Here is a 22,043-nt window from a genome sequence, read left to right as displayed (position 1 = left end):
GTCATGCCATTCTCACATATTTGACAAATAGAAGGCCCACTAGCCGTACCTGATATCGAAGCTGCAGGTGGATCAACCGCCGGTGGTGGACCAGCCGCTGGTGGCGGTGTAGATGGAGGAGTTCTTGGCAGAGACATTTTTTTAAATTGTCAAACAATATTAGAATTAATTTTTAAAGAAAGTGATTTAAATTTGATAAAAATTTAGTTCAGATAAAATTTTTCATACAGTGTTGAGGTGTCTATTTTCCGGAGATGAGTACAAAAGAAAAGGAGTTATGCGAGTGAGGTAATTCAGCGAAAAATGGTAGAAAACAAAACTGGTCTATGGATTATTCTATATCTTGGTTACCTTTTTAATATGAAACAAACCAGTATGGAGTACAATATCTGTCCTAATATCCCATCTGAAAACGAGTGGTCATGTAAATGCAAATAGCATAAACACGATATCCTACCTGTTAACAGGTACTGATAACGAAGTTTCATACCAAGCCAATAGCTAAGTAATAGAATAATGAAGGTATTAGAAATATAGATGCGAATCCTTGTTGATTTTAAGGAAAATATTAGTAGATCACTAGCGGTTAACTAACTCGACGTAAACGTCAAATTGTCAAATATCCTGCAAGCTTCTACCAACTATTCCTCAATAAAAACTCGAATACAAACCAATATTGCAAAATGCCTTTGAAAAAATGAACTCTACAATATTAAAAATTTAGAGCCAAAAGTGGACTAAGCCTATTCTTCGGGCCCCACGTTGGGCGCCAATTTCTGTGGTGTACAGGACCGGGGTCTTTGCAATGATGCAATTTTTAAATACTTTTAAAAGCATCAGGAACGTAGAGGAAGTGTGGACAATGGGAGCCTTCTTTTAGCTAGCTGAAGTCGGGTGGGGGGATTCGTGTCCAAACCTCACACTATGTCTGTTACCACTACCAGAAATAATATTTCAGACTCCCTGGAATATAATAAAAAAAAAAAACTAGAAAAGATACTATAATGGACCATAACGACAAGATGCCAAAAGAACAAAATCACAATCACTAATAAAACGGACAATATCTTATCGCTCTAAGGGGACATACCAAAGAAAGACATTTTTCGCATTACCCGTAACTATTATTTATCCCAGATGTTCAGGGATGAAGGCCTCAAAACCCACGCCTTCCAATGTTCTGCCGGCCTAAAAATCATTATTGACAGAACCCCTAATATTCGGACTCACTTTTTATTGTCTCATCTCGTCAAATAGAAACACCTTTATGTTACTTAGCAGTTCATATTATATGAATATCGTTGCCTTTTATTCAATCCATAAAGATATTATAATTTGTAATATGATTCTTTATACTTGGCTTTACATGCGCTTATTTTTCAACAAATGCAGATACAAAAACTAGTCAAATTATCATTATTATAAAATGTGAATGTAAGTTAACGTTACTATTTACACCCTCAATAGAAACTTTACTAATAACTAATAATGGACTAAGAAAGATTTATCATAAAAAAAAAAACAAAGCAATATAATAAGTATACTCTTCTAATTGAAATCCAAATTTTTAAAATCGACTTTTAAATGAAAAAGCTTATTATATTGAGAATGTAAATAATATCTTATTTTAGATTTTCTCTTTTGACACTTAAATCTACATCAGAATGAAGACTTAATAAATTACTTCACGCCCGTAATGGGTTAATTAAGAAAAAAAATATCTATGAATGAAAAAGCAGAACATAGATCTTCGGTAATAGTAACTACAAAGAAGAGTATGAATGAAATGTGTAAATAACAATATTCAATGAGGACAAGTCTCCAAAAATGTATACGTGGAGAGCATGAGTTAATTTTATATTGATCTCTCTTTGTCAGTAACTATCACTCATCAATGCAAGTAAATTTATAATTATACATATCTACATACGATTTCACTGAGAAACGTACAGTGGAGCTCAGTTATGAATAACAAATATAAACCTTGTTTAATGCTGACTTACCAGGGAATCGATGATCACGTTGAAGGCCTTCTCCATGTTTCGATTACGCTGCTGGTTGCTAATGGAAAATTTTGTAATTATTTGGTAGATTAATTTAGCTTGCAGTGATGAATTGAGTTTTTGGATAATATATGTAGGTTTCAAAAAAGCGATAATTAATGATAAATAGTAAATGTTGAATCGGATATTTTACAGGAACATAGTTACACAATCTTATCAACTTCCATCTTGGCAGAGTTAAGTACGTAATTGCTAGTTAATGTAGACAGGTTCAATGATATTTCGTCCAATTTCTACATAGAAGGATGTCTATGTCAATCGGTCAATCGGTTTTATGGACAGTTTTTCACACTATTGTAGAAAATGAATTATCTTCCTGGGCAGATGCAAATTTGTGGAGATGTTTTCAAATCAGCAAACGAAGCTATCAGACAAATGTATCCAACCTTGTAAGTCTAGGATGGCCCCAGTGAAATTGAGGGAGTGGTTGCCAACTTGGTGGATTGAGACTTCACTGGCAATGAAGTTGTAGGTTATAATGGGTACTGGCAGTATTTGTGTAAATCTGATGATAGGACAGCAACCTTGGTCTTCAATGGAATTTCTGTTTTAAGGGGTTTGTATAATTACAAACCCTTAATGGTTGGTGACAAATTATGCAGAGGGTGAAAATTTTGGTTCCAAGTTTTCTCGAACTTCCAAGAAATATTTGAAGACGGATACAACTGTTTGAATAAGTGTTTTGGTGGCGATGCGAATTCGCGTGGAAAGTTTTTGTATAAAATTTAACTTTTTGGTATGCAGATTTCAGGAAGTGCATAAATAACCCCTGCGATTACTTCGCAATGTTAATATTTTGCACGTGATTTTGTTAATTCCACAGAATGATCCGTCTTAAAGAGAAAAATTTCACTTTAGTTTGTTGTTCACATTTTAACCAAAATATAAAGGCTCACCTTCAAAATATTTTATAAAATGTAAAAATTAGTCACTGAGGTTTTCAAATTCTTTCAAATTTTCTGACTTTATTGAGAGATTATTTAGGAAATCTTTGATAATTGTTGAGGTCTTATGATTTCACTTGATAAGATTAGTTGTCTTGAACGCCAAAATTATAAAAGGAAGTTTCTCTGTTCAATGTGATTAATGAAGCTTCGGTGCAGTTGAAATTGCAGCTGACATTTGAAAGGTACCTTCTATGCAAATTAATGTACGAAATTTCGTACCAAAATAATCATAACATAGGCATTACTAATGTAACCGCATATTCATGCAACCAGATGATCCGGTTATGGACCATAATATTGGCATGTGCAAGTGAACCGGGTTTGTATCAATTAATTAGAAAGGTGAAAGCACTAGTCATAAAAGAGAAATTGAGTATTTTTTCTAATCTGCATTTATTTTTATAAATCTCAATTTATCAAAGAATAATTATCAACGTTTACGACAATGTTTCACTCATTGTTAGGTTCGGTACTCATATTACATCAATGTACTCGCAGTATAAAGAGAAATCAAAAAGAACATAAGTACAAAGAGAATTCAAACAAAAACAAACCGCTGCCAGTATTACTTTGTTCCTTTTTGCTTTGTTGATCTTTAAATCAATAGCTTTTTTAATAAATGCAATAGGAATAATAAATTGTGATTTAGAATAATTTCTAATAAAAATTATTAATAAAAGTTTTTGTAAAATCAGTGAACTGTGTTCTCTTTATTCTCGTTGGGGTTTTCTTAAGAGATGACCACTCGCTCATCCAAAGATATTGTGGAATCCCACTGAGCAGAAATAAAAGACACTGGAGTGGCCCGTTTGGAGTCAGTGATGAATGGAAATTATGTCTGGGAGGTTGATGTGCAATTCCTTTGGAAAAATTTATTCTCAGCATAAAAGACGGACACTACAGTTTCTTCATGCCTTATTTGTGTTAACCGTACTCTATTAGCTCGAAGTCTAATTTCACGTTGCTCCGGCGTTTCAGATGCTCGAAGTTGTGACGTTTGTTCCCTCGCCAATTGAAGACGTTCTTCTTGTTGTTCCTGCGTTTCTCTTGCTGGTGCGTCAGATATTCTCTCCCTGTTCAATTGAAGTCGTATTTCGCGTTGCTCCTGCGTTTCAGATGCTCGAAGTTGTGACGTTTGTTCCCTCGCCAATTGAAGACGTTCTTCTTGTTGTTCCTGCGTTTCAGATGCTCGTGCATCAGATATTCTCTCCCTGTTCAATTGAAGTCGTATTTCGCGTTACTCCTGAGTTTCAGATGCTTGAAGTTGTGACGTTTGTTCCCTCGCCAATTGAAGACATTCTTCTTGTTGTTCTTTCGTTTCTCCTGCTCGTGCATCAGATACTCTCTCTCTCTGTTCAATTGAAGTCGTATTTCGCGTTGCTCCGACGTTTCAGATGCTCGAAGTTGTGACATTTGTTCCCTCGCCAATTGAAGACGTCCTTCTTGTTGTTCCTGCGTTGTTGTGAAGTCTCATATATCCTTTGTAAGCGAACTCTTAGTGATTTTATAGTACGCTTGGTGAGAGTAGACTTTTTGGGAGGCATATTTTGTTTGATATTTATTTATTGTTTTGTTACACAAATTTCTCTTTGCACTTGACTACAAACCTTTACATAACAATGTTCTCGCTTGCAAGAATAGATGATATTTGTTCCCCGGAACATTTTATCATCGTTGCATAATTTTCTACTTCGCAATGATAAATAAGAAATGTAAAAATGGAACGCGAGTCCAAAAATTAAAAAAAAATATTTGCTAGTTTTAAAAACAATAATGTAATTGGAAGTTCGAAGCAGGGTGGTTCGGAGGAGGGAAGTTCGGAGCAGGGTGAATCGGATGGTGGAAGTTCGGAGAGGGTCGGATAAACAACCATTGTCTCGCAAATTAATTTTCTCTCCGATACGTTCGTCAATTTTGTTAAAATAGCGTTTATCAAAAATATAGCATAGGGGAGGAACCCCGCCCCCTCCGAAATGCAAAAAAATATATTTTCACCACCGGCGTTCCCTGTACATTCTCTGAAATTTTCAAGAAAATCGGTTAAGTAATCCCAATTTACATTGGGCGAGTTTACTTGCGGCAATTGTCAGTTTGTAGGTGAGAGAGGGTGCTGAGAGGCAAAGGGTTGCCATATGCCTCACCTCTCTCTTCTACAAAATGACAATTGCCGCAAGTAAACTCGCCCAATGTAAATTGGGACGTAGTTTTTGAGTCTATACGAAACATACAAACATACTAACATACACACTTTGCCTTTTATACGAGTACTAGCAAAATGCCCGCCACTTCGTAAGCGGAAAAGGAATTATATACAAATAAACAATATTTAATATGGAGAACACTGAAAAGTTTGATGTACTAATACTTATTTGAATTGATATTTAATTTCTTTCAAGTACTGCTCGTATACGTTTTGTTCGAGTTTCAAAAAAAGACCTCTACACTTCAACAGCTGCCTACATTTTAAATTCCAGTCCATGTTTTATTAGAACGGTGTGGGTATTTTGAAAATTTTATCCACATTTTCCAACCGAATTTTGGAATTTGTGATATCAAAATGTAGAAAACCTTTATTCAGAAGATGTTACCCTATATAACAGTTAATTTTTGAGACATTTTATTTTAGGCTTTTTTCTCAGGATGTAAAAACCTTCTTGTAAAACATTAGCCGCATAGATCTACCTTTTCAAATGAACTTCCAATAACGTTTAGAATAGACAACGAAGATAAAAACAATTTTATTGAAAAGGTACGTTTGACTTCTTGATTTCAGTACATTATTTAGAAACCGAATTCGTGTTAACCTACAAACAATAGTACATTATTCAGTACAGTTTATAAAATCCAGGACCTTAGCTCAAATGTTACAGTTTTTGCTCTACTTGTTCACCCAATGTCAATGGTATTACATTTAGAAACCTTTCATACATTTAAAGGCGGATTTAAATAAACATTCTGATCCAATCTCAACAGTTATCCTCATAACAAATTTCATTTATCGATTCACCCAGTACCAATGCTTCAATGTTTAGTATTATTTAATACTTCTAGTACACTTATTGTACGATCACCTCTAACAATGAACCTGACAAATCAATAATATATCAGAATTTCACTTCTATACCAAATTTTGTACTTTTCACGCTCTAATGATATAATTCCATTTTCATTGCTACACCCAACGTAAAATTTAATAGCATTTAGTACATTTCGTATTTCTCAATAAATCAACCAGCCCTCAGCCTAATTTTAGAATTTGTATGCATTTCAAAAAATCCGTATCTAAACACCAACACAATCTCTCATACAACAATTCGAAATTCTACCTACATATATCCCATCATGCAACACCAAACTGGTACCCAATTTAGTACCTATAGTATGTATAAGTTCCAAAAATTACTTCCTTTTATCCAAAACTATATCCAAACCGCGATTTAGTATTTTTCGTATACATTAGTACGAATTTGCAAAATTTCCTCTCTATCTCCACTCTAAACGTCAACTGCTATACTAATACCGAATTTCACAATTTCAGTTCTACCGCTTTACACAATGACGATTTGGACCAAATTCCGTGCCATTTAGTAATTTTCGTACACTTATTGTATGTATATCCACAACCACATCCATATCTCAACCCTACACACCAACAGCGGCTATAATACAAAATATTTTCGTATGAAAGTACGAATTTCAATAACTATCTCCAACAGTAATTGCGAATTCCAGGATTCCACCTCTATCCGTCCACCCAAATCAAAATTTTTCCAAACTTAGTACCCATAAGTACGAATTTCCAAAGCTACCTCAATGCAACACTCCATAAGTAATCTTAATTATAAATTTCACGATTCCAGCTCTATCTGTACACCCAAATCCAAAATGTACCAAACTTAGTACCATTTAGTACGTTCCGTACCCATAAGTACGAATTTCCGAAACTAGCTCAATCCTACACTCCATAAGTAATCATAATTCCAAATTTCAGGATTCCAGCTCTATCCGTCCACCTAAATTTAATTGTACCATATTTAGTACCATTTAGTACTTTCCGAATTTCCAAGACCAAGTCAATCCAACAGTAATCATAATTCCAAATTTCAGGATCCCAGCTCTATTCGTTCCCTCAAATTGTACCAAATTTAGTACTTTTCGTACCCATAAGTACGAATTTGAAAAAACTTCCTCAATCCTACACTCCAACAGTAACCTTAATTCGAAATTTCAAGATTCCAACTCTATCCGTTCACCCAAGTATAAATTGTACCAAATTTAGTACATTTAGTACTTTCCGCACCCATAAGTATGAATTTCCAAAACTACATCAATCCTACACTCCATCAGTAATCTTAATTCCAAATTTCAGGATTCCAACTCTATCCGTTCACCCAAATATATGTAAATTGTACCAAATTTAGTACATTTTGTACTTTCCGTACCCATAAGTATGAGTTTCCAAAACTACCTCAATCCTACACTCCATCAGTAACTTTAATTCGAAATTTCAGGATTCCAACTCTATCCGTTCAACTAAATTTGAATTGTACCAAATTTAGTACTTTCCGTACCCATAAGTACGAATTTCCAAGACTAACTCAATCATACACTCCAAAAGTAATTAAATTCCAAATTTCAGGATTCCAGCTCTATCCGTTCTCCCAAATCCAAATTGTACCAAATTTAGTACATTTAGTACTTTCCGTACCCATAAGTACGAATTTCCAAAACTTCCTCAATCCTACTTTCCAACAGTAACCTTAATTCGAATTTTCAGGATTCCAACTCTATCCGTTCACCCAAATATAAATTGTACCAAATTTAGTACATTTAGTACTTTCCCTACACATAAGTATGAATTTCCAAAACTACATCAATCCTACACTCCATCAGTAATCTTAATTCCAAATTTCAGGATTCCAACTCTATCCGTTCACCCAAATATATGTAAATTGTACCAAAATTAGTACATTTTGTACTTTCCGTACCCATAAGTATGAATTTCCAAAACTACTTCAATCCTACACTCCATCAGTAATCCTTATTCCAAATTTCAGGATTCCAACTCTATTCGTTCACCAAATATAATTTGTACCAAATTTAGTACCGTTTACTACTTTTCGTACCCATAAGTTAGAATTTCCAAAACTACCTAAATCCTTCACTCCATCAGTAATATTAATTCCAAATTTCAGATTTCAATGTCTATCTAAATCCAAATTGTACCAAATTTGGTACCATTTAGTACTTTTCGTACACATAAGTATGAATTTCCAAAACTACCCCCATATCTCAATCGTACACTTCAACGGTAATCTAAATTCCAAATTTCAGGTTTTTAGCTCTATCCGTTCACCCGAATCCAAATTGTTCCAAATTTAGTACCATTTAGTACTACTCGTACACATAAGTACGAACTTCCAAAATCATTTCCTTATATCAACATCACTTCCCAACCTTGATTCCCATACCAAATATGAAGATTGTAGCTATATCCGCTCAAAATATACAATTGGTACCAAATTTAGTAACTTTTCGTACACTTATAGGTCGAATTTCCAAAAACCCTTTGGTACATCTTTCTAACTCTCCATCAGTTACCCTCATTCCAAGTTTCAGAATTCTAGCTCTTCCCGTTTGTATAATACAGGGTACCATATTTAGTACCTTTTAGTACTTTACGTACCCTTCTAGGTCAAATTTCCAAAAACCCAGCCTTAACTCACCCCTACATACCGACAGCAACCCACAGTCAAAATTTCAGCATTCTAGCTTCAGCGGTTTCGTCTGGGCGATGATATGTCAGTCACTCAGTCACTCACTCACTGAGCTCTTTTATATATATAAATATAAGATTATCCAACGTTTCAAACACGGCTGGAGAGAAGTCTTCGCTATATCCTCGAACAGCGTGCTATGGTTGGTCAAGATCCACCATAACTTCGCACTTCCTGTTCTGGTTCAGTCCTCGACTGATATGTGTGAATATGGCGTGTGATACTGTTCGTTTTTCGAAATCCACGTTGATGTTGCGCAATTGGAAAACTGTCCCTCATCATGGGAAGGAGTAGTCGTCGACAGGGAGGGCTTTATACGGTGTAGCACACTCCTCTTTACTTAATCACTCTCGGGGTGCTCTATAATATGCACCTCTTCGCACCTACCTTGCCGTTGAGAGTAACAGCCGTTATGTCATCCTACTTTCCCGGAATCCAGAGTGATTTAAACGTTGCCCACAAATTACCCAATCCTGTACCAATGTTGCATTGCTTTAGGTGGTCTAGCCACTTTTTCCGCTTATGTTCGCCTTCAAACCTATTGACACTGCTGGAAGATTTGGTCTAATTTCGGGTATTTAACCAGCAGGTATGTAGCAAACGGCGGTAGCTGTAATGATGTCCGGGAAAATTCTCTCAGCTACTTGAGGATCTAAAGAAAATGTGGGTGAAGATAAAATCGATTTTGAAAAACCACTACCACCATCACACACATTCCCTCACGTATTACAGTTTTATAACACTTTTATAACAGTTGTTTTAACCATTTTGACAAAACGATTTTGAAAGATATATATTTTAGACTATTCTAATTATATTAATTAAAACGAGCTCGAGGTCTTGGTGTTGTTGTTTTTATTTATTTATTTATTCAATATTTCGTCTTTCTTCGAAAGACATCATCAGGATAAATAATATTTAAAGCTATTACAACAATAAAAATATTTTTGCCAAGCGTCGATCTAGTGTCGCTACCATCTGTTCCGTCACAGATAATTAGAATATTTAAAATAAAGGTCGGAGTAAACAACCAAAAAATCGTAACATATATTTTAGACTATTTCTCAGGATCTAGAAAAGATATGAGCATACGGAAAATTGAAAAAAAATTGAGAAAAATGAAAATTTTTGAAAAAAAGATTTTCTAGGATTTGTTATGGAAAACCTTATATATGTGGATGGACCTATTGAGGGGCACCCTAGGAAAAATTTATGCGTCCTGCGGATATATGGCGTGTGTCGTTAAATAGGGTATTGGGAGCACTTTCAGAAAATAATAATTTCAATACATTGTAGAAATTTTGAAATATTGACCGTTTATGGAAACACTCCATATTCGTGGGTGGACTTCTTATGTGATGGTGGTAGTGGTTTTTCAAAATCCATTTCATTTTCACGCACATCTAAAGAAAGGGGTAGATTGTTTAAGCGGTGATTAGTAAATTTTCTGAATCCTAGTTATTCCGCTTTTCCATGGTTCAAAACAGTATGGCGGTCAGAGCTTACGGTCAGAGCCAAGCAAAATAATGGATTACAGGACAAATCATTTTTCAGGCCGAATGCCATAATGGGGAATGGTGGCAATCTCCTCTTATTCTCGTGGGAGCGTTTTCATTCACCGTGCCAAATGTGGAGCTATCAATTTGCTCCCCCATACAATCCATGTATGGGTGGCTTACTAGAGTCAAGGTCAAGCAAGATAGCGAGTCTGTAGTGGTCACACTGGTGTATAAGGAAAGCGAGTCCTCCCACACCGCTTCTTGTACACAAAACATTGTAATTATCGCAACGTTACAAGCTAATGGTGAAGTTGAACTTTGTTTCCTAGATCGCGGGGACCATGATGTTCCTCCGACTCCTAAAGTTGCTAACTACATATATTGCGGAGGCCATTGCAATTGAATTTCAGAAATGATGCATTTTTAGGGCTCTGAACAACAACATGTGGTGTTAGCAGCTGTGTTTGCTGTTGTTGGGGGACTGCAGGGGTGTCTCGTATTCCGAGGTCCCGACGACGAAGTTGGAGACTCGCTGGTGAAATGATCCGACGTCGCAAGCAGCTACATAACTCCTATTGCAGTAACTCAACTACGATATCGGAAGTGCTTCCACTCGCTACATCCATCACATCTGACCGATATTGACATATGGTGGATGCAAATTTTGCAAACGGAACAGATATATGGCCCGTGGTTCTTCTCTAACCTACACGGACCAAAAATATCGGAGCAGGCATTTGTAGATTTATTGCCGCTCCCATAGTGACAAATATCCAACGATTATTGACTAGATGTCTTGCATCAGGTCAGACAATACCAGACAGGATGAAAGCTACCAAGAAAAGTTAATGTTTTTCACGTTCTTCTCAATGCATTCGAACACAGTATGTATGGTTTTTCTTATTGACACTCTTAAACCCATATTTGTATGTCATCAAGGTGTGAAGATTGCTGAACAATTCTGCTTCATCTGATTCTCAGGTCAAGCAATGTAACTACTTGTCTGTTGCTCCATCTACCGTCAGTAATTTTAGGGATAATTAAGTTCATCTAATGGATTATTATCTGATTCACTGTAAGGGTCCTGAACTATTACATCTGATTTCGACAAGTGACTGAGGACCACAGGTACACTTTTAAAGCGAATAAGGCTATCGATGCATATTCCAAACCAATTTGGGTGTTAAGAATCTTCAAACGGCTTTTTATCAAGGGAAAAGCAGTGTCTCAAGAGCCTTCGCAAATGTCGGTAGAAGAAAAATCGATTGAATGATTCGCTTTCAATGGCATCCGTATTCCCCAAGCTTGATGAAAATGTGGTTGGCCAAAAATAAGTTGACAGTTTTTAATACTCTTGCATTAAATGCTAGGATCAGAATCCATTGCTTTTGGAAACATTTGGGCATCAGGGCGTATAACTACTGTCGTAATACATACGCCACTATGTTCTACATTTAAATATTTTTTTTTTTAAACTATTTTTCAAATCAAAAAATATTTTTTATTCAATTGTTATTTTTATCTTTCAACTTTTTTCCAGGGGGATGGGACCTAAAAGGCGTTTATCTGTTGCTGAGCGGCAGCAACGTTCAAACGCGGCATCTAGTGCAGCTGCAGCAACTACAGCAGCTAAAAAACAGCGTCCCGCCACCGGAAGTGCTAGTCAATCACCAGCTTCACGTAAAACTCCGGCCAAAGCTACCGCCAGTACTGCAGCAGCAGCCACAGCTACAACCGTGACGTCTGGAACTCCCAACAAAAAGGATAATACCAAAACGTCATCATCACCGGCAAAGAAGAATCCAAAACCCAGCAGTGGGAAAGATTTAGAATCCTCATCACCAAGCAAAGAAATCTTAAAAACTGATGATCGGTCAAAATCGAAAGATAAACAAAAACCAGAGGAAGAGAAAAAGAGCACAACACGGGCTTCGTCGAGAGAGAATGTAAAAAAGTCAGCAAATGAAAGTTCAGAAGCTCACGCCAAGACAAATAAGGAAGACGTGAAAGAAAAGAAAGACGTGGAAAAGGTTAAGGAAGATTTGCGCAAAGAAGAACCACAAAGTTCCAATTCAAGCACCACAAGTTCAACGGAATCTGGCAAGAGTCAGGACAAAAAGGATGGCAAACACAAGGCCATAAGTAAAATGCTAAAGAATTTGGACATTAAAATAAGTGGCTTCGATAATCTCTTGCCCAAGGAGCAAAATATCCAAGAGTTGGGTATGAAATCTTCAATATCGGAAAATGTCAAAACAAAATCAAGGGCTGCAGCTGTTAAAGTTATAGCCACCCTGACTAATAATAAACCTTTGAAGAGACCCAAAGTCAACGAGGAGGATAAGAAGAAGGCCCAAAGCTCCAAGACAAGTGATAAGGCGAAGGGACAAAGCAAGGAATCTAAGGGAGAGAAAAGTTCGTTACAGACCGCCAAAGATTCGGAGAAAAAGGAAGAAGAGCAGCGTGCTTCGGAAGAGAAAACTGAACAGGAATCTGTGGCGGAATTGGGAGATAATAAAAAGAAAAAGGCAAGAATTGAACCTAATCAAAAACATAAAAAACCAGCAGCAATGGTGAAGGGCAAGGAAGCTGAGAAAGCCATGGAAGTAAAAGAGAAGGAGAGTCAGGAGCTAAAAGAGAGGGCTAACGAAGAGAGTAACATTGATGAGAAGGAAATAAGGAAAGTAGAGGAAGTTAAGGAGTCTATGGAAGAAAGTGGGGAACCAAAAGTTGAAAAAGAATCAGAGGGGAGGGAGGAGAATGCAAGCAAACCTGAAAAGCAAGAACTGTTAAGTCAAGATAAAGAAGAATCCCAAGAAGTGAAGGTGACAACTCCCAAGAAACGAGCCACTCCTAAGCCGAAGACTCCAGAAAAACAAGTATCATCAAAAGAGGAAGAGAAGTTAAAAGAAGAGAATCTTAAGGAAGAGACGGAGAAGCTTAAGGAAGAAATGCTCATGGAAGAGAAACTAAAAGAAGCAAAGTTCAAAGAAGAAAGAATAAAGGAAGAGAAGCTGCAGCATGAAACTAAATTTGCCCAAACCGCGGTACCAGAGGGAAAAATAAAAACCCCCACTAAATCTCCCAAGAAATCCCCCTGTGACTCGAATAAACCTGTGACCGGTGAGGTAAACGACCTTGCCAACAAAATGAAGTGCAATACCGTTGAAGAATTATATGAAGAGAAAGAAGAAATACTCAAAGTAACCATAGACTCGAATACCGAAGAGGTACAAATGGAAATCGAAGAAATTTCCATAGCAAGGCCTGTGAAAAAGGACAACTCAAGTGGTGCGGTGGAAACGGAATCCAAAATAATAACAGATGCCCTCCCAAAGGAAAGCCTGACAAAATCTGAACCAACTCCAAAAGAAGGGAGCAAACCTCCCATGCCTGCTAAGGTTTCTAAGATTGTCAAACCCCTACCCCAAAAGATAGGCAATGTGAAGCAAAGGTTACAACCCAAATACAAAGTAAATACGATAAAGCCCAAGATACCCAAACCGGCGACCAAAAAATCTCAATACTCAAAAATTATGGCGGCCAAAGCTAAGACAGAAAATAAGCTGACGGATGCCAAGGATGATGATATTTATGCCTTTAAGTCGGGTTCGGAGGATGAAGAGAATATACGCATGGAATTGCCAACATTGAAAAATCTTTTGGAATTCTCTGAGGAAGAGAAGAAGGTGGAGAAAAAATCGACACCAAAAAAGGAGGTGTCTAAGTTTTCCCTACAAAAAGAGAAGGACAAAGGCAAGGATGAGGATGAGGATAAACAAAATGAAATTGAGCCACCAGAAAGTAGGGGTGAAGAGGAAAAGCAAGAGTCACCCGAAACATCTCAAGGTAAAGACCAAGAGAAAGAAGATCCTAAAGTCGCCGAAGGCGAAGAGCAAATTGAAGAGAAAGAAGGTAAAGATAATGAGAAAGAAGTGCATGAGGAGGGGGAAGAAGAAAAGAAGGATTTGAATGAAAATAAACCCAATAAGGTCCTTAACAAAAAGAAATCCCTTGCCCTGAACAAGAAACTAATGACCGCCAAGGCCAAGAATCTGCAAAAGCAAAAGAGTTTGAAATCTGGCAGACCTGCAAAAACAAAAATTCCCCCAAAGTCAACTAAAAAAGTCCAGAAAAATGCCAATGAAGAAGTCACAGCAGAAAGCAGCGATTCGGAAGATGATAAAAATTTGATTGTCTTTAGTCAAAAAAGGCATCGTATGGCCTCTTTGAATGCCCTGGCCAAGGTCCAGTGTCTGTATGAAAATGAATCTAGGACAGCCTATGAGCTGGGCTTGTCCAAAGCCACCTTAATGCCTCCGAAAATACGTACCCTGGATAACAGTGATGAGGAGAAGGATAAGGACAAGAAACAAGAAGAAACCCCAAACACTTCCAAAAACAAGGACAAAGAAGCCGAAAAGGATAAGGAAAAAGAAAAGGAGAAAGAAAAACCCAAAGAACCGGCCAAGGCTGAGGAGAAACCCAAGGCCAAAAAAGAAAAGAAACTGGAAGACCCCTTAAAAATTGAGGACACGCCCAAAGCAGAGAAAGATCCAGGCGAACGCAATGAGGAAACATTCGTGGGAGAATTAAAGAGAGAACAACGCAACGATGCCGGCGGACGTGGCTTTGGTAAATATTGGGAATTCGACAGCGACAGTGAGCTGGATGAAATCGAACAGATGCGAATCAAAAAGAAAAAACTTCAAAAGAAAATGCAGGCAAAAAAAGAAAGGGAATTGGAAAAACAGCAAAAGGCAAAAGAGAAGCAGCAGGGTAACGATGACAAATCCAAGGACCCAGAGGCAGCGGCAGCACCTCCCATTAAAGTCAAACGTAAATATACCAAAATTAAGAAACCTCTTAAAAAAATGGTCAAGTTAAGCACCGGAAGTTCAGCAGATGAAGGCAATTCAGAATCTTCGGATAAGGAAGAAACCACAGAAAAAGAAAAACAAGCAAAATTGAAATTACCCGAGGCAAAGAAACCACCCAAAAAGAGAAAACGTATTTTCAAAGAAGAGTTGATTGGTGACTACAAGGGAATACTGGCGCGTAAACGTATGGCTAGCCTTAATGCCAGTGCCATAGTGGCGGCCACATATGAAGTGGAGCGTCATTTGGATAGAAATTTGGGTCATTTGAGTGGTTATGAAACCTATGAAGATGATCAAAAGACACCAAATAAAAAGTCCAAAGAAGCAAAGGGCAAGGATGGTAAGGCGGCCAAGGCGAGTGGTAGCAGTTCGACAAATACTACTACAGTAACGGCATCACCCAACAAAACTGGCCCGGCAGTTAGCAGCGCAACTGCAATCAATACCCCTGCAGAAGCTACTAAAACAACAACTACATCAACATCATCATCAACTACAGCAGCTATGGACAGAAGCACGCCCACCATTAATGAAACAAGCACCATAGTTCCCGAAGCTACAACTGTTAGCAACAACACCACCACCGCCACCATCAGCACTACTCCGGCCTCAACAACACCCTTAAAATCTTCTCCAACCTCCGCCACGCATGAAACCAAATCTTCCACAACTGCCACACCGCACACACCCACTAAATCAGACAAGCAACCTACAAATATCTGCGAGGAAAGCAATGATTCCAAGTATTCGAAAGATACCAAAGAAACCAACACCGATACAACAACCACAACCACTTCGAGTTCTTCGGGTAGTAGCACAACAACAAGTAGCACAAAAGAGGCCAAGGATTCTAGCCGACCCACATCATCAAGTGTGGTTATTGTTCAAGATACAGATGTTACCATTACCGGTGTCTATGTCAATTCCAGTTCAGGTGCTGGCCAAGAGGCCTATTGTAAAATGCAATATCGTGTTCAATCCAGCGTCACTGAGGAACGTTTACTAAGGCCGGGGTCAACGGAACCACCTCCCAAGTCCTACACCCCATTGAGTGCTTTGTCCAGTATGTTACCGCCCGGTGCTACCGCGGGAAGTGGTGCTAGTGAAGGTAAGTTCACAATTTTATTTTTTTTTTGAGTTTTGAGAGCTTTCTTTCCCACTTAATTAGTAGTTAAAATTTGGTTCGACCCTTGTTTCCATACGGTTGGCGCTTGGATTTAAAACTATTGCTAAATATACGATCGATGTTGCGTGGGTTCTAGTATTAGTGTTCTAGTCCTCCCATTCAACAATATGGAGCGCCCAGAAGTTCAGTGATTGGTCCCCCACAAACCTGTTTGTGAAAGTAAACCCCTTTAAAGTAAAACCCGCGTTGGGTGCCAAATATAATAATAACGGTCTTTGCTTGTATAGGTGTTAACAGTTTGAATATTATTTCATCGCGCCGCATATCTTACCACAGACCGACCTATCGCGTTATATGTGGATACCAAGATTTCTTTATCTGCTGCCGGCTAGGGGCTTGAGGACCTTGATCCCACATCTCAGCCTGTGGAATGCGCGGATGACGTCAACATGCTTAATTTTGAGGTAGTTTATGGTCGGCATTCTGCTACCATCGACCATGACCATTCGACCATGACCATTCGACCATTCAACTCTGTTCTCACCTCTGCCGTCCATGTGGTGAACATGGTGACCGTTAAATCATTCAGATAGGCGTTCAGTCTTTCACAAATGACATCTGGGGGCGGAATACAGGTGAGGTTAAACAGTTCTGGAGATATCACCCCACCTTGTGGAACTCCCTGTTTCTCTTCAGGTGGGCCTGGACTTCTTGTTCCTGAATTCGTTGTCCTCAAACAGTGTGGAGTGCTTGACAGTACTAATGGCTTGTGATAAGTCAAGCGCCACCATCAGTGTTCTGTCACACGGCTAGCTTTGGTTGAGTCCTCGACTAATATGTGTGAAGATGGCATGCAGCGCTGATGAACGACAACAGAATACCAGTTTCTGACGTTATGGAGGATTAAACCCTCAAGGGCTTTTGCTACGGGCGACAACAGCGGAATCGGTCTTCGGAATGGCTTCGGTAGCGGGACCACCCAGCCTATATTCCAATCTTCTAGAGACAGGTTGAGAACTTTCGACCTCCAGTACATCTAGCAGTTTGAGCAATGCCGTGGATTTTCCATGGATGGCCCAACGCTTTGGATGATTTAGCGTTCCTGATGACATTCACAACATTGTGGTGGCTCATCCTCGGCAGGAAGATACCTAATGCGACATAGTACTCTTCTCTTCTTATGCTCACGGACTAACCTGTTAAATTCCGGTGTCAGCACATTGACTCTGGGTTCACTGGTGTTGGCACGACGAAGATCATCACGCTCATTTGTTAGTCCTGTTGTCTCTGCTGGGAAATTTGGTATTCGACAGGCAGGTATATGGAGAGCGGCTGTAGCAGTGACGTCTCGGAACGTCCTTTCCGCTACCCGAATTGGGCAGGTTTCTGAAGTGGTAATTTGTGAACTCTCTGAAACTCCGCCAATTAGCTCTCCCATGATTGATGAAAGTGCGGATTTTAGAGGTGATGAGTTGGGGCGGTCTGTTGATGGAGACAAATATGGGCAGATGGTCTGAAACGGCGGTTGACGTGATTTGTCAGATCAGGTGACACGATGGTTATGTCTGGCGAACTGTGATACTCTCCGCTAATTCTGGTAGAGTCGTCCTGCCGTGCAAAACGTAGATATATCAATCTGCGCAACCAACACTATACCCTTCTAGTCGTTTCCGCTTTCCAAAAGCGAGAAACTGTTGGGCCTATAAGTATGGGAGAACAGATATTTATCGGCGGGATGTCTACGTTTAGAAACTCTACCTCGGCAGTTCCACACCTGGCTGCTACCACCCAACATTCCCTGTACGGGTTATTAGAGCCAGGCTCAAGCGAGATAGGTTTGTATTGAACATACTGGTGCAATAGGAAAACTAATCCTCATCTCCAATTTTGGTGTGATCCTTCCTCAGTACGTAATCAACATAGTCCCTGTCGTAGTACCTTGTATGGATAAGACCAGAACATGCCCTTAAATGCACCCACTCAAGATATATCTCACCGAAAATTCGATTTGGGTGAAGATGCGGATGTGACAAACCGAGCACAATTATATTGGTCCTGGCCCAAATAATCCGTAGCAGGCATTTCGGGATATGCTGCTCCCAACACCGAAAAACGATACAAGTACATATATGTATACTGAGATGGCAGCCGCTGGCCTGTCTTTCATTAAGATAATTACCAGGCCAGAGCTTGATAATATTGAGCAAAGTGTAGTCGAATATGTCACTTAGCAGAATTGAGGGGTCAACAGTGTCAAATGTTTTTGAGAGACCCTGTGCTGCAACCACAGTATGTGCTAGCGGCCGATTCGGGTTGAGTCCGTTTGCAATGTGTGTGACGATGTCGTTTATAAACGTGATTATAATGCGATCCTTTCTAAACTTATGATGATGATCAGCTGCTATTACCTTAGCTATAGCTGAGATAGAGCGATAAGATATTCCTGTATTAGATGGTTTTAGCTTTGAGAATAGCTTTCCTCAGTTTATTCTCACCCTTTCTGGTACAGGAGGGGGGCGGCTGTTGACTAAGTGTGTTGCTGTGCGACTATCCTGCTCCACGAAATCGCTTGGCTTCTCCTGTGTGAACCCAATTGCCACGTAATCATAATCCAAGGCTACATGTCTTTGCCAAAACGTTGTGGCAATTAGCGACGAGCTGACGTTAGTGATGTCTGGGGAGCTTTTGTAATTGGCCGTTATCCTAGTGTGGATAGTTCTCATTAAACGCTGTGAATTCTGAATCGTCGCTCTGGTCTGCAATGCTGAGACAACGATTTTCTTGGGCTAATTGAGATCACGTGATGTGCACTGAAATCATCTGCTAATCCTGTTATCCCCCTCTAGAAGGAATTCATTAGAGGGTTGATAACTAGGCCCATTAGTTAAGATTATAATTTGTTCTTAAACGATTCAGGGAAAATTGTGTGAAAGTTGCTCTCCTTTTTGAAGAAAGTTAAATTAGCTTTGATCCGAGAGCCATTATAATCCAAACATTAATTTTCACCATAACCTCTTCTATTACAGGCACTCCAATTGTATCACCACCCCCATCACAAACGACTGCTACATCACAGGCCACATCGGCATCCTCGCTATCGGAGACTCTTAATGCTGCCGCTGGTCTCTACAATCCAGCCGATTTGGGTATTCACACTGAACCACTGGAACATCATGGTCCACCACCGCCATCTTATGCCGCAGCAGCAGCTGCTGCGGCGGCTGCTTATCATGCCCATCACATGTCACCACATGGTGCTGCCGGAGTTCATCATCAGCATCAATATGCCCATGTTCATGCCCATCATCAATATCAACAGCCGGGTGCTGAACATCACGGTATGCCACCACCACATCACTATGCCACAGCTGGACATCCGCCACCATCACATTATGGACCGCCGCCACCAGGTCATTGTGATCCGGGTTCACCACCACCAACATATCGTGCTAGTAGTGGCTATCCGAGTAGTGCAGCGGCTGCTGCACCACCAACCCAGCCACCATTGTCAGCCGGTTTGGGCGGTAGTGCATTTTGCTCTACAAGCATACATCATCATCAGCAACAGCAACAACAACAGTCGCAACAGCAGCAGCATCAACAATCACAACACCAGGCACAATCAGCATCACAACAGCAAACGGGATCTCAGAGCTCAACAAATGAATCAAGTGGTAAGTAGGAAATTTTTGTCCGTTTTTAGGGAATTTACTTGGGCCTAGTCTTGCGTAGATCACAAATGAAAGGAAAGACTAAAATAAATTTTTAAAAGAGGAAATAAATTTTAATATTCTTGTGGAATTTACATGAGAAATTTGTTAAGTGAATGATTCACTGAAAGGAGCAAATGAACTAAACCATGATCGCAACAGAACATAGGGTTGGGGTTAGACTTCATATTGCACCAGTCTGTTCAAAACAGACCTATCTCGCTTGATCCTGTCTCTAATAACCCGTATATAAAATGTATGGGTGTAGCAGTGAGGTGTGAAACTACCGATGTAGAGTTGCTTAACGTATACATCCAGCCGACACGCTTTTAGAACGTAATAATCATTTGGTCTTTGGGAGACTTTAATGCTCATCATGAGTTGTGGCATTCGGTCCTCGGAACAGAACAGAGGGGTATAGTGCTGGCTGAGCAGATTGATAGCTCTATGTTTTGCACGATCAATTCCAGAATTGGCGGAGAGTGTAAAAATTTGCCAGAAATAACCAACGTGTCCCCTGGTCTGGTAAATGACGTCACCTGAACCAGACCGATTTTCTGAACGCCGCTCTTTCAATTATAATGGGAAAGCTAATTGACCTAGTTTCAGAGAGTTCACTAATCACCACTGATGCAACACTTCTGATGTTCGGGTAGCAGAAAGAACGTTCCGAGACATCATCACTGCTGCAGTCGCTCGCCGTATATCTGCTGGTCGAGTAATCGAGGTGAGAACAAACTTCCCAGCAAAGACGGAGGGATTAGCAAATTAGCATGATAACCATGGTCGTGCCAAACCCTAGTAAACCCAGAGTCAGGGAGCTGACATTGGAAGTCAACAGGTTGATAGGTGAACAAGTGGTTAAATTATGTAAAAAGTTACAACTTTGGAGCTGTAATAAGTGAATTGTGGGCAACGATTAAGTCACTCTTGAACCGTGGAAAGAAGGAAAATAGAACCTCACTCAGGTTTGGCGACGTTACGCTGACTGATCCGGGGAGATTCGCAAGTTATTTCAATCGACAGCTTGCCGGGAACAACGGGAGTAACAGGACGAAGAGAAGTGTACCACGTCTCATTAAATTTCTTCCTGTTGATGATAAGTCACCACAATTTACAATGGAGTATGTTCCGAATGTCATCTGCAGGCCTATTCTGTAACTTTTATTGACTGAAAAGTTGTTAAAATTTCTTTTGTTTTTGTAACAACTACAAAACAAACAAATGAAGTTGTTGTAAAATAAACAATGAGTAAACTTGTTAAAAAGTTACAGAATAGGCCTCCAGGATTGCTTAATCATTCAAAGCGTTGGGCCCTGATGGAATCTCCACTTTAATGCTGAAACAATGGGATGTGCCGGGAGTCGAGAATCTCACTAAAGTTCTTTCGCTATCCACCCACATCTTTCCTCAAGTCTGGAAAATGGACAGGGTGGTCTCGCTACTGAAGCCAGGCAAGAATGCCAACAAAGATGAATTGTACAGACTGATTTCGCTTTTGTCGCCCGTAGCAAAGAGTCTTGCAGCTTTAATCCTCCCCGGCGCCAGGAAAAGCTATCCAGTTGCCGATCATCAGCATGGGTTCAATTAGCAGCATACCACGACAACAGCGCTGCATGTCATCTCCACACATATTAGTCGAAGACACAACCAGAGTAAGCCGTCTGATTGAACAGTGATGGTTGTGCTCGTCTCATCAAAAGCCTTAAGGTCTGGGTACATAAGCTGCCTCGACTGATTGCCTTGCTTTCCTGCTTAATTTCTGACATAACATAAAATAAAAGAATAAAGAAGGCCGAGCCAATTTCGAACTAGGTTGCCCTTTTCTTCTTTATTCTTTTATTTTTGTTATGTCAGAAATGAAGCAGGAAAGCAAGGCAGCCAGGCGAGGTGGCTTATGTAATCAGGGCTTTAGATACTCTCATGTACTACACGCTGTTTCAGGACATTGAGCAGACAACCCTACGGCCAAGTTTGAAACTTTGGATAATCAATTATATGTGTTGACGTCAGTAGTATGTGGAATTCGGGAACAAGAAGT

At 39.4% G+C, this 22,043-nt stretch overlaps 1 protein-coding gene across 5 annotated transcripts in view; it reads left to right on the top strand.

Annotated features, from left to right (window-relative positions):
- Window positions 1-22,043, top strand: part of Hers (Histone gene-specific Epigenetic Repressor in late S phase) — a 573,059-nt gene that overhangs the window by 54,932 nt on the left and 496,084 nt on the right. For all 5 annotated transcript variants that reach the window (XM_073973463.1, XM_073973462.1, XM_073973461.1 and 2 more), the window contains exons 3-4: window positions 11,827-16,274; window positions 19,319-19,966. In XM_073973463.1, coding sequence (XP_073829564.1) covers window positions 11,831-16,274; window positions 19,319-19,966 — 5,092 coding nt within the window. In that variant the 5' untranslated portion in view covers window positions 11,827-11,830. The remainder of the gene's footprint in view (window positions 1-11,826; window positions 16,275-19,318; window positions 19,967-22,043) is intronic.

Source organism: Musca autumnalis, unplaced genomic scaffold (assembly GCF_047663935.1).
Source record: "Musca autumnalis isolate F117 unplaced genomic scaffold, ASM4766393v1 scaffold_3, whole genome shotgun sequence".
NCBI lineage: Eukaryota > Metazoa > Arthropoda > Insecta > Diptera > Muscidae > Musca > Musca autumnalis.
Note: the sequence above shows the minus strand (reverse complement) of the source record. Positions and strands in the feature narration are given on the sequence as shown.